The sequence below is a fragment of the Corylus avellana genome, chromosome ca4 (assembly GCF_901000735.1).
Source record: "Corylus avellana chromosome ca4, CavTom2PMs-1.0".
NCBI classification, from domain to species: domain Eukaryota; kingdom Viridiplantae; phylum Streptophyta; class Magnoliopsida; order Fagales; family Betulaceae; genus Corylus; species Corylus avellana.
Window position 1 is genome coordinate 20,029,138 of NC_081544.1, and position 11,788 is coordinate 20,040,925.

Below are 11,788 nucleotides of genomic sequence, written 5' to 3' on the forward strand. Positions count from 1 at the left end.
GGTGGCTGGCCACCTGATTTTGGCCATAGGCGGTGGCCGGCCACCCCCATTTTTCCTAGGGGGTGGCTAACCACCCTCAATGGCCAACTAGGGAGTTGCTGAACTACCCCCATGGCCTATAGGGGTGGTTCGGCCACCCCCAACTTGCAAAATGGGGGTGGCCGAACCACCCCCAATAGCCTTGAGCCACCCCATGACCCTTGTTTTAAGCATATGTGATAAAAATAATGAAAAAATAATCCCAATTTTTTCCATTATTATTATTTTTTAAAAAGCATATGTGGTATCCAACGCATAGGTACCACCTATAATATAATGCCACGTTAGCCAATCTATTGATTTGGCTTTAATATGTGGCATCCAGGACAGGTACCACCATTTTAAGTGTGCAGAGGTGTAGTTCTGTTAAATTTTTGGACGGATCACGGACGAAAATGCTAAGTGTGTCTTTTCAATATTCACAGGTACTACTTGGAACATTTTTTGAAATCAAGAGGTTTGTTTGATTTTGGGCCTAATCACATGTACTAAAATTGCATTTAACCCTATTTTTCAATACAATATCTTTTGAGCCGAAAAGTTTTATGGTGAAAACTATTTGATTTTCCAGTGTTTGGTTATTGTTCATAATTTTACCGTTTGTGGGGTTCGGTGCCGGCGGGAGAGCCTGTGAGGAAATGGTGTGCGCCTTATGGGGATGTACTGTGACTTGGGTGTTCGCCAAGTGGGGGTATTTAAACCATCTTACAAAAATATTTTACGTTGTACTATTTTTTCAAGCACAACTAAACATAAAAGAAATTACTGAAAATGTTGTACGGTTTAAAAAATTGAGCCATAGTTAATTTGTTTGAGAGGTAAACATTTTGAACTCCAAATAATGATGTGACATTGATATATAACGAGATCATTCTTGTAATAATCAACCAAGTACATGTGCTTTATAGAAACTAATAATTAACAATCTAAAGAGATTGAGAAAAGAAATGAAAGACAACTATGACATATGGACTTGGCTTATCTACCGTAGCTTGGTCTACGGCCGGGATTTCTTCTAGGCTTAAAAAAAAAAGGAAAAAAAACAGTAAAACTAATGCAGAAAATTTAGGGAAATTGAAAACGGGCTGTTGTGATGGGTTGGCGCTATGAAGCTTACTAGTACCTCTAGCTATGATTCTATGAAGACTCTCACTAGGATTCAAGAGGCAGAGTTGCTCTGTTCTTTTTCTTGTTGGAGGCCCAGCGGAAGTGACATGCATTTGTCGAAGGAGGAAGAGGAAAATCTGGAGGCAAATCGGCGGATATGAGGAAGAGGAAAAGCTGGAGGGAAGGATAACAGAGTAGTACTTCGATCAAACTGCTCCCACGTGATACATGATGTCGGCGAAGGAAGAGATGGAATTTTTTGACGGTTTTCTTTTTCTTTTTTTCTTTTTTTCATTCACGTGAACCTTCTAAGGGTTAAAAAACCGTAGTTTGACCTACCACAAGTAAGCCCAGTCCATGACATATGTTAGTTCTTGTGTTGGCTTAATTCAGTTCCAAAATGCAGAGGCTACTGTTCATAGGCTCAAACACTGATATATAGTGCTTAGAATCCAATCTCCACCGTTCATAATGTAGCTTCATGTGTTATGAACGTCCCTGCAAAATTTCAGCTCAATCGAACCACAAACGCCCATCGATCGGAGCTGTTGATCAAGACTGGACAGAATTTTCAAAATGCCTGTCCGGACCTCCAGAAGCAAGGTCCGGACCTAATTTCCAGCAAGTCCGTTTTATATGGCCTGTCCGGACACAAGACTTGGATGTCCAGACACCACGTGGTTACGCATATGTAACCCTAGCTGTGTCCGGACACCCACTTATTCCTGTCCGGACACGACTGCTGAATAGTGTTTTATTTTCTATTTAAGCAAACTGTTTTGCCTATTATACGTACGTATTTTGGGGAACAAAAACAGAGAGCTTAGAGAGAGATATTGTTCTAGTTTATGTGAGTAAAGATTAAATACGTGAAGCCAATCGGAGTTCCCGTGAAAGGAAATATTATAGAAGAATTGTGCTAGATGTTCTGGAAATGGCTACTGCGGTAGAAGTCAAGTGGGTCGCTTGTCGTGTACAAGGAAGAGTAAATTGCAAAGGTTTTGTAATTCTTCTTGTATTCCTTACTCTTCTTATAGTGGATTGATTTCCTGGGTTTGGCTGCCCCGGAGAGGTTTTACATTTAGAGAGTTCTCTAAATGGTTCCTCTTCGTAACCAAATATCTATGTTATTGTTTTTCATTACATATCTGTATTTGGTTGATTATTAATTGTTAGGTTAGATCTTATTCCGCTTAATATTTGTGAATCACCTAGACATTTGAATAGGTGTCGTTTGGAGTCGTTTTTAGAATTTTCAATTGGTATCAGAGCGGGTTCACTCTGTCAAAGGATTAAATTCCTGAGTGTGATCCTATATACTTTCTAGATGTCCCAAACTCTTGATTGTTTTGAAACTATTATGTCTTCTGATAAACAGTATTATTCTGATTATGATTCTGATAATGAAATTGATCTTCAGGAGATTTATAATTTGTTGTTTGTGAAATTCTCTGAGCTACAAGTTATTAATTCCAAGAATCTAAAGAAACTCAGAGAGGCTAAACATGATAAAGATGAGCTAATTGGTGAATTGAGTGATTCTCTTGATTTGTGTAAAACATTGAAATCTGAAAATCATGATCTTGCTAATAAAGTTGAGTCATTAGAGAATGAATTAAAGGAGTCCAAAACTCTATTGGAAAAATTCTCTAATAATAATCTTGACAAAATTTTGCATACCCAAAAATCTACTTGTGATAAACCTAGGATTGATTTTGACAAGATTATTGCTCATTCCTCTAACCTTGCTTCTTCTTCCAAGAAAGTTTTTGTTGAAACAGAAAACTTGGAAGAGCCATTGGATAAAGATAAGCTAGTTGCTGTTCACTCCTCAAGAAGAAGAGGAAAAGAAGTGTTAAAGAAAAAGAAGAAAACAGCTACTGCGACCTCAAGAGGTAAGAAGGGTAAGAAAGGTAAGTACTCTCATGTTGAGTACTTTTTACCTAGAAGCAACTCCAACTTTGTTTACCTTGCAAGGAACCAACCTTCTCAAAGGTTCATTCCTACATGTCATCATTGTGGTAAGATTGGGCATATTCGCCCTAATTGTTTTCAGTTAAATAATCATGAGTCAAAAAGAAATTATTTTTGTTATAGGAATAATCATGAGGAATTATTCAACATGCTAAGGGGTGTTATCACCCAGTTAAATGATTTGGACAAGAGTCGCACATTTGTCCCCAATATGAAGAAAGTTTGGATTAAGAAGGTTGATACCATTCACCCATTGAGGGGGAGTGGTAGTGATCTCACCTAAATTTAGGTGAGTAAATAACATGTCTAGGAATTGTTGTTTTGCTTATTTTTGAAAATCCTAGAGCATGTTGTTTTTCTTTGCTTTGCATTTTTTTTGTTTTTCGCTTTCTAGTTTATGCATTGCAATTTTTTTGTTGTTACACTTTTTGTGTGAAGAGTGTATACGTGTTTGTTTGGAGATTCTTGTTATGAGGCATATTCATAAAGGACTTTTCAAGAAATTCATATGTTATGATCTTTGAAAGGCTTATAGATGAGATGTTGTGTGCGGACCACCAAGATTTTTGTCTACTTGCTAATCAAGTGTTCATGAATGTGTAATGTCTTGTGAAGACCTAGAAGTAGTTATTAAACCAAATCATTATTTTGTAGTGGGACCTATAAGATGTGATGAAAGTTTAATGCTAAAGGACATTCATGTATTGCCTGTTGTAATCTCAATTCAAGCATGTTGTTTTTTCTTTATGCATTGCATTTTTGTTTGTTTTGCATTTGTTTTCGTTCATGTGCATTTCTTTTGTGAAAATTTTCAAAAAGACAAAAATATGTTACTTTGATTGTTTTCTTTTCTTTCTTTTGTCTTATGTACCTAGATAGTCTATTAATTTCTCATGTTGCCTTTTATGGATTTAATTCATTGCGTCTTGGAATGTTTTTAATATACATGAGATGAAAATTTGTGTCAATGGATTTGTGTTTGTGATTACCTAAAGCCTGAGCTTATGTGGTACATTTTGCCTATGCTTTATCTCTTGTGCACATTTAAGCTTAAATTGAGGTTTTGTTTCACTTTATTTGGGAGGTCTGTTAGGTAACCATATGAGGTGTTTGACTAGTCATATTTTTCAAATTGACCATATACTAGTTGAACCTAGGGCTTAAAAATTCTTGCTTTCTCTTTTGTGATAAGCGCCAAAAGTTTAAGGACACTTTCTCAAAGAGAAAAATAAACAAGATAGTGAAACAAATAAAATCAAAAGATCATATTCTAAAAGGAATTTATTTCACTATGTCAAACTTGTGCAAAATGTATTACAAAGAGAAATGTATAGGATGAGAGTGGCTAGGCTCTAGTATGATAAGGTTTGACTTTTGATTTGATATACTTGTCAAAACCTCATGGTGGTGAAACTTTTTCCTCATTTTGTCAGTTGAAATTTTTTTTCTTTGGATAGCTTACACACACACTACACAAGCATGGGTTGAATGGAACATTTTTCTTTGCTTGGGTTAAGCAATATGAGTTTCTTGCAATTTCTAGTCTCATGTATATTTTGCATATTTGAAGCATGTTTGGGATATTCATTGTGCAATACATGAGTCATTGATGTGTGTATCATGTGTGTTCATTTGACTTTTGAGAGGGAGAAACATGTTTTGCTTTTTTAGCTTCTTGTTGATTATTGAGTCATATGTTGAGGGAGAGTTTTTGGTGATGTGAGTTCATGATCATGCATTCTACGTTATTTTTTTCCTGTTCCACATATGCCTTGATGTATTTTGTGAAGTGTTTCAAGAAATATGAAGGCTTTTTGTCATTCGATGACAAAAAGGAGGAGTAAATATAGGGAGATGATGGGATTGGCTTGACATTTTGGTTTTGTCACTGAATTGCCAAAGAGAGAGTTTGTTAGTTCTTGTGTTGGCTTAATTCAGTTCCAAAATGCAGAGGCTACTGTTCATAGGCTCAAACACTGATATAGAATGCTCAGAATCCAATCTCTACCATTCATAATGTAGATTCATGTGTCATGAACGTCCCTGCAAAATTTCAGCTCAGTCGAACCACAAACGTCCATCGATCGTAGCTATTGATCAAAACTGGACAGCATTTCCAGAATGCCTGTCCGGACAGCCAAAAGCTGGGTCCAGACCCAAGTTCCAGAAAGCTGGGTCCAGACCCAAGTTCCAGAAAGCTGCAATTGAGAGTCAGGTCCAGACCGTCAGAAGCTGGGTCCGGACCCAATTTCCAGCAAGTCCATTTTATATGGCCTGTCCGAACACAAGACTTGGATGTTTGGACACCACGTGGTTACGCATATGTAACCCTAGCTGTGCACGGACACCCACTTATTCCTGTCCGAACACGACTGCTGAATGGTGTTTTATTTTCTATTTAAGCAAACTGCTTTGCCTATTATACGTACGTATTTTTGGGAACAAAAACAGAGAGCTTAGAGAGAGATATTGTTCTAGTTTATGTGAGTAAAGATTAAATACGTGAAGCCAATCGGAGTTCCGGTGAAAGGAAATCTTATAGAAGAATTGTGCCAGATGTTCTGGAAAGGGCTACTGCGGTAGAAGTCAAGTGGGTCGCTTGTCGTGTACAAGGAAGAGTAAATTGCAAAGTTTTGTAATTCTTCTTGTATTCCTTATTCTTCTTATAGTGGATTGATTTCCTGGGTTTGGCTGCCCCGGAGAAGTTTTATATTTAGAGAGTTCTCTAAATGGTTTTCTCTTCGTAGCCAAATATTTGTGTTCTTGTTTTTCATTACATATCTGTATTTGGTTGATTATTAATTGTTAGGTTAGATCTTATTCCGCTTAATATTTGTGAATCACCTAGACATTTGAATAGATGTCGTTTGGAGTCATTTTTTGAATTTTCAACATATACCCTAAAAATTTTATAGGTTACATCTTTCTTTATATTTTATTTCAATATAAGACTTTCAAATACAAATATATTCCTTAAATTATATAGGGTTAACAAATATAATCTAAATCTCTTAATTTAAAAAATACAAATCAACATTTATTACAAATCTTTTATATCCTTAACATCCTTCCATGGCTACAACAACTATCCTCTTTTTCTAATCTACTTCTCTTAATAAATCTCAGCTACCCTTCAGTTGTTTTAGAAGAAAATAGGTTATTCTTATATACATGTGATGTATATGATCTATGAAACAAAAAATAGCAGCAAAATTAAGATAGAAATGAGATCGAAGAAGATAAAATAAAAATTATTCTAAATAAAGATCAAGAACTTTCTTCATAGAGTTTTCCACACCATAAAAACAGATTACAAATACTAATTTGAAGACATAATGAGCAATAAAACCACATGCTCTTCACTTATTTAATACAGACACGTACGATAAGAACTCCAGTAGAGAGATCTGCTCCCAAAACATTAATACACAAGCAAAAATACACAGAGCTTGCTTTTTATGATTACATAATTAATAGGTGTAGATCAGGACACATCCCTTTTATCATGCCTTCACAAGATGTGCATCAACATCCTTAGCGATGTTAAGCATCATGGTGAAGTACTTGTTTGGTGCAGGAACATCAGCTCTCAGTTTCTCATATTCAATACTCAATGTCGCCAAGCTGCCACCAGCCTTGGGAGTAACCTTAAAGATGGGCTTAAAGGTCTTGTAACTCTTCATCACATCTCCTTCAACACCAACAAGAGTTACTGTCTTGCTTGCATCATCAAACTCAACCTTCTCTTTGAAAACCTCGGCATTCCCCTCTATATATGGTTTTCACAAGGAAACAATTATATATATAAAGACATTAAATTCAGTTTCACAAGAATATATATATATATATATATATATATATATATATATATGAACATCTAATAATAGCTGTTAAAAATATAATGCTATTATGCTTTTAGTTTTCTTTAAGAGTAATGGTATTTGATAGACTATTATCCAACTACTATACAACTTATCAAATCACATGACAATGAAAATCAACCTCCTAAATCCTAATCAACAAGGATTTATAGTTGATTTTCACTATCACGTCATCTCAATCGTTAGCACTCTCTTGTACCATAGTTCAATGTTAAAACCATTTAATGTACTTGATCTGACAAAAATAAAAATTAAAAAATAAAAAGAACTGGGAATGCAGTGTAGTCCAAGTTAGTAGGGTGGTGTGATTGGCTTACCCACGGTGTATTTCCAGAGCTTGACAGAGCCATGTGTCTCCCAATCACCTTCATGCACCTCAACTGCCTGTATATGGTCAGGAGTGGCATTGGGAACTTGGTGGGCTTGTTTCTTAAAGATTTCGTAAAACTTCTGAGGATCTGCCTTAATCTCTATTTCAGTCTCCAACTTACCCTTTAGAGAGGCCATATTTTCCAAGCTAGTGAAAGTTATACCCAGAAACGAAGTAGCTTATAATCAACTGAAAGCTAAGCACAGATTAATGAAGATGATTTGGCTTCCCCAATAGCTAGTTTATATATAGAAGTGTGTAGCAGGCAAATTACGTGATTATTTTGGATCAAGTTATCAAGCACGTGTTTTGCATTTTCTTTTTCAAATCTAGGGATGGTAATGAAGAGATAACTTCTATTTGGATAATAATTAATTAGAAAGGTGGGATATGAGTCATTTCACATCAATTGATGTGACATATTGTTTTACATGCATGTCACACCATATTGTATATTAATATACATGCATATTTCATCATGATAATAATTAAGCTCTCTGAATTTTATTATATTTATATATTTCAATAATATGTTGTACTGAAATTTAAATAATTTAAATGACAAAGGAATTTCGAAAAAAAATAAGTTTTGAAAGAAAATGGGTTATTGAAATGAAAAGTATGATCTTTCTTAAATGAAGAAAAATAAAAATAAAACTAAACTGAGAAAATGTTTTGACATAACCCAAGAAGTTGAGTACTATGGGATATCACTCAACAACTGAGAGGTCAAATAGAAAATACTCTTGACAAATCCATTGATTAAGTAGAGGTAATGCACTTAACAAATCCAACGCTTAAGTATGGGCAATATACTTAACAAGCAACTTGGATTAATCAGATGCAAAGATATAGTTGTGTACTATATATTTCTCCTATAAAGGTCACAGAAGCCATTATCCCTATCCAATAAAGATATAAATCTACTATAATTCTTCTAAACAACACCAAGAAGAACTTCAAGAGGAGTGAAGATTTAAATCTAGATCTTCCCTTATCCCCTTTCACGGTAGCAGTGCTCGGTGTCTTTTCTGTATGCTCTAATGGTCTCCGTTTCTGACGGATTGCTTTAAATCTAGTTTATAAATCTAGATTTAGATCTAATCTCTTCAACTTTAGATCTGATCGTCATCTTCAGCCAATACGTGTCTTCCGAATGAATGTTTACGATGCCGTGCTCCTCCGTTGCTACTTGTGGGGTTTTTGTTTTTTGTTTTTTATTTTGTTTGTCTTGACCTTCGGGTTGAGGATGAATTTGTTGTCCTACCCTTTGGGTTGAGGATGGAATAGATCGGTGTGGGAGCTAAACTCTTACGGCCAGATTTTTAGTTTCTAGTTATTTTTTATTTTTGTTTTGTAATTGGGCTGTCCATGTCCTAGATCTAATCTGCACAAAGTATATATGTTCCTTAAATATAATTTTACATAAATTAACAAAAGCTGAAAGTCATTTTTATAACTTTGTAACATTCATAACTCTAAACTATGATATTTCATAGCTTTTGACTTTGTAACAAAAAGTTCAGTCCAGTCCCTGACAAGTTCAAAATCTTAAATTGGGATCCTCACCTCTATCTCTATTGGTTTGAAGTCGATTTCATTCGGATTTGATCGATACTAAAATTAAAAGAAATAATATTTTAGTAAAAAAAAAAATTCATTTTAGCAATGATTGGCAATATGCCCGTTTCTTTTTAGCCAAATCATTTGTCTTTTACTTTGAAAGTCATCACCAAATCTTGCACCCATGTCTAGAGTGAAAAAAAAAAATCAAATTTAATAATGAAGATATAAACAAGCATGACCAAAATGTTAATGAAAACGATGCCCCGCTACAGTAATATGGAATTTTATGATTTATGTTGAGGATAATGTCTGGCTATGTCCAAATTTAGAGATAACAACTCTCATTTCCTTTACATTATCGAAACACACGAAATCAAGAACAAGTTTACAAACATCTATTCATATGTTGATGTTTATGGAAAGAAGAGAAGAACTGTCTGGTTTGTTTTGAGCATGTTAAGTAATCGCTGCGGCAGCAACACAACCTAGAATTATTTGTGCTGAAGGAAAATGATCAAATCGAAATCTGTGAGAGTATGTAATTTTTTATTATATAGGCTTTTTTTGTTATTGGTTACAGTGGATAGATGTTATTATGATAACGCTCAATAAAATAATCACAATTGATTATCCCTTCCTACCTTTTGTTTTTCTTTTGTTTTTTGTTTTTTTTTTTAAAAAAAAGGTTTCTGTCATCTTTTCACATTATTCAATTGCATTAATTAAAATATATCTCATCAATGATCGTTAATTAAAGTATTAATTTTCTTTATGAGTATGATTAAGTTGGTGGTTGAGCAAGTGAATCATATTTCAAAGATAGGGCCATATTTCTAACTTTATTGTAAGCAACTAAGCAAGCATGCATAACATGATCAGTAGAAAATCTAGCCAAAAAAATAATAGTTAATAGTTTTTTTTTTTTTTTTTCCTTTTTTTTTTAGGTGAAATTAATAGTATCTTAATGGAGCGACAAACGTACAAAAGTTGTCACTTATAGTAAGGGCCATGATAAAAGTAGAAGGAACAGGGATTATGGTGATACCAATAATGATAAAGTGCCAAACAAAAATATATATAGAAGAATAATCAATTCTAGAGAATAGAGTTAGGACATGTATGTGTTAATGATGTAGCTAGTGTCGTAAGAGTGAGAATGCAGAGGACTTTTTTTATCATATTAATTTGTTAATATCAAATATTATAATCTTTAGGATTTTTCTTAATTTTTTTTTTTTTTTTAGCACATCTGACCTATCCATTCTACCTAATAAATAGACCCTTCTACCTAATAAATAGACCCTAATAAATAGACCCTTCTACCTAATAAATAGACCCTTTTGTAAAAAAAATTATATTCAACTAAATATAATCACAATGCAATATTTTTGGGCATTATCAATAGTACTGGACGTAGGTTTTAAGGTCGAATCACCTCAAATTTCTGTCTCTCTTTCCATTCCGCTCATATTATTTTTAACTTTATTATTATATTTTAACATAATATCATAATCATTTTTTTGTGGCCTCTTCAAATATGTTAGGAAACTACCAGTCCACATTTCTTTTCTTTTCTTTTCTTTTTTTCAAAATTCAAGTGTCTCTAGGTGTTGTCTTGACTTAAAAACAATATCCACCGGTTATTCAACTCTCAGTCTACATTAAGATAGAAGGGAGAATTAACCTGAAGAAAAAACGGTAGCCGCTAGAGAACCATTCTAGGAGGAAAGAAACATGCCCCTCAACTCTTCTCTTTTTCTAAATAATACTGTAGTAAATCTAGTGCTGCTCACACTCTGCAGTGATTCATATTTGTCTTCTCTCTAAATTTGCTTTCAGTAGCAATCTACGAGGTGAAGTTTTTTTTTTCTGCTTTTTGGGTTTTAAATCTCTTTAGCCGTTTTCTAAGGTTTTGTTTACATGAAACCTTCAAAGTAGCAATCTTAGATCTCTGGTCTATCCTTCGTTTTCTGTCTAGTTTGTTTTTTAAAGCAAATCACTAACTGATGGCGGAGAAATTATCAGACATATGGAAAAACTGTCACTAATAGTAGAGGCAGCGAAGGAGATGGCGTTTAGGAATGAGCTTGTAGCATTGATGGAAAAGCAAAGAAATTGATGTCTATTTCAGAAAGTTCAGATGGCCTAGACAGTGGTTGGAGACGTGATTCGCCGAAATATGCTGCAAATCTGGAAACTGATTGAAACAATGACATTCAAAGAGATAAGAAAATTTTCATTGTATTTATGATATTCTTTTGCTATGCACTATTTTTATAAAATGAATAAAGAATAAGCATTGTTGTCAAAAAAGAAGGGAGAACCTATCCTACAGCCACAAGAGAGCTCACACGCCTCCAAAGCAACTGCCTCCTTTCACACTCGTTATCCTTAGCTATTTGGAATGTTAAATATATTGGAAGCGAAAGAAGGAGAAAGAGCCAAAGCATATAACACTACATTGTATTGAGTCTGATTGGATGTAATTACAGAGGCCTCTATATATATAGAGAGGCTATGAGTGGTAAACAAAAAATCCTAGACTAATTAAGGTAGGGAATAAACCTAGAGAGTAATATAAAATATTCTAACATCCTCCCTCAAACTCAAGGTGCAAGCTTGAGTTTGGGAATAAAAAAGGGAAATTATATATATATATATATATATATATATATAAAGTCACAGGAGTGGTGGTCTAAATGTGGCAGCCGAAAGGGGTTGACGACGGCTAGCGGAGGAGCAACAGACGACAGCAACAGTGAAGGCCTTGGGCTTGGGCTAAGCCTAGTTAAGAAGAATTTGACCCAAAATTTGGGCTTCAGCTTGGATGAAACTTGAATCAATTGGAATA

General features: G+C 34.4%; 2 protein-coding genes across 2 annotated transcripts in view; both read right to left on the reverse strand.

The window, feature by feature from the left end:
• Positions 1–6,377: 6,377 nt before the first annotated feature.
• On the reverse strand, positions 6,378–7,566 carry LOC132179795 (MLP-like protein 43). Its single transcript, XM_059592574.1, has 2 exons — positions 7,319–7,566; positions 6,378–6,889 (listed from the first exon to the last, which is right to left on the reverse strand). The coding sequence occupies exons 1-2, from the start codon at positions 7,506–7,508 to the stop codon at positions 6,624–6,626; spliced, it is 456 nt and encodes a 151-aa protein (XP_059448557.1). The 5' UTR covers positions 7,509–7,566; the 3' UTR covers positions 6,378–6,623.
• Positions 7,567–11,012: 3,446 nt separating this feature from the next.
• The window catches only part of LOC132178190 (MLP-like protein 43), a 1,692-nt gene continuing 916 nt past the window's right edge, over positions 11,013–11,788 (reverse strand). Inside the window, exon 3 of the mRNA XM_059590640.1 lies at positions 11,013–11,134. Coding sequence (XP_059446623.1) covers positions 11,013–11,134 — 122 coding nt within the window. The remainder of the gene's footprint in view (positions 11,135–11,788) is intronic.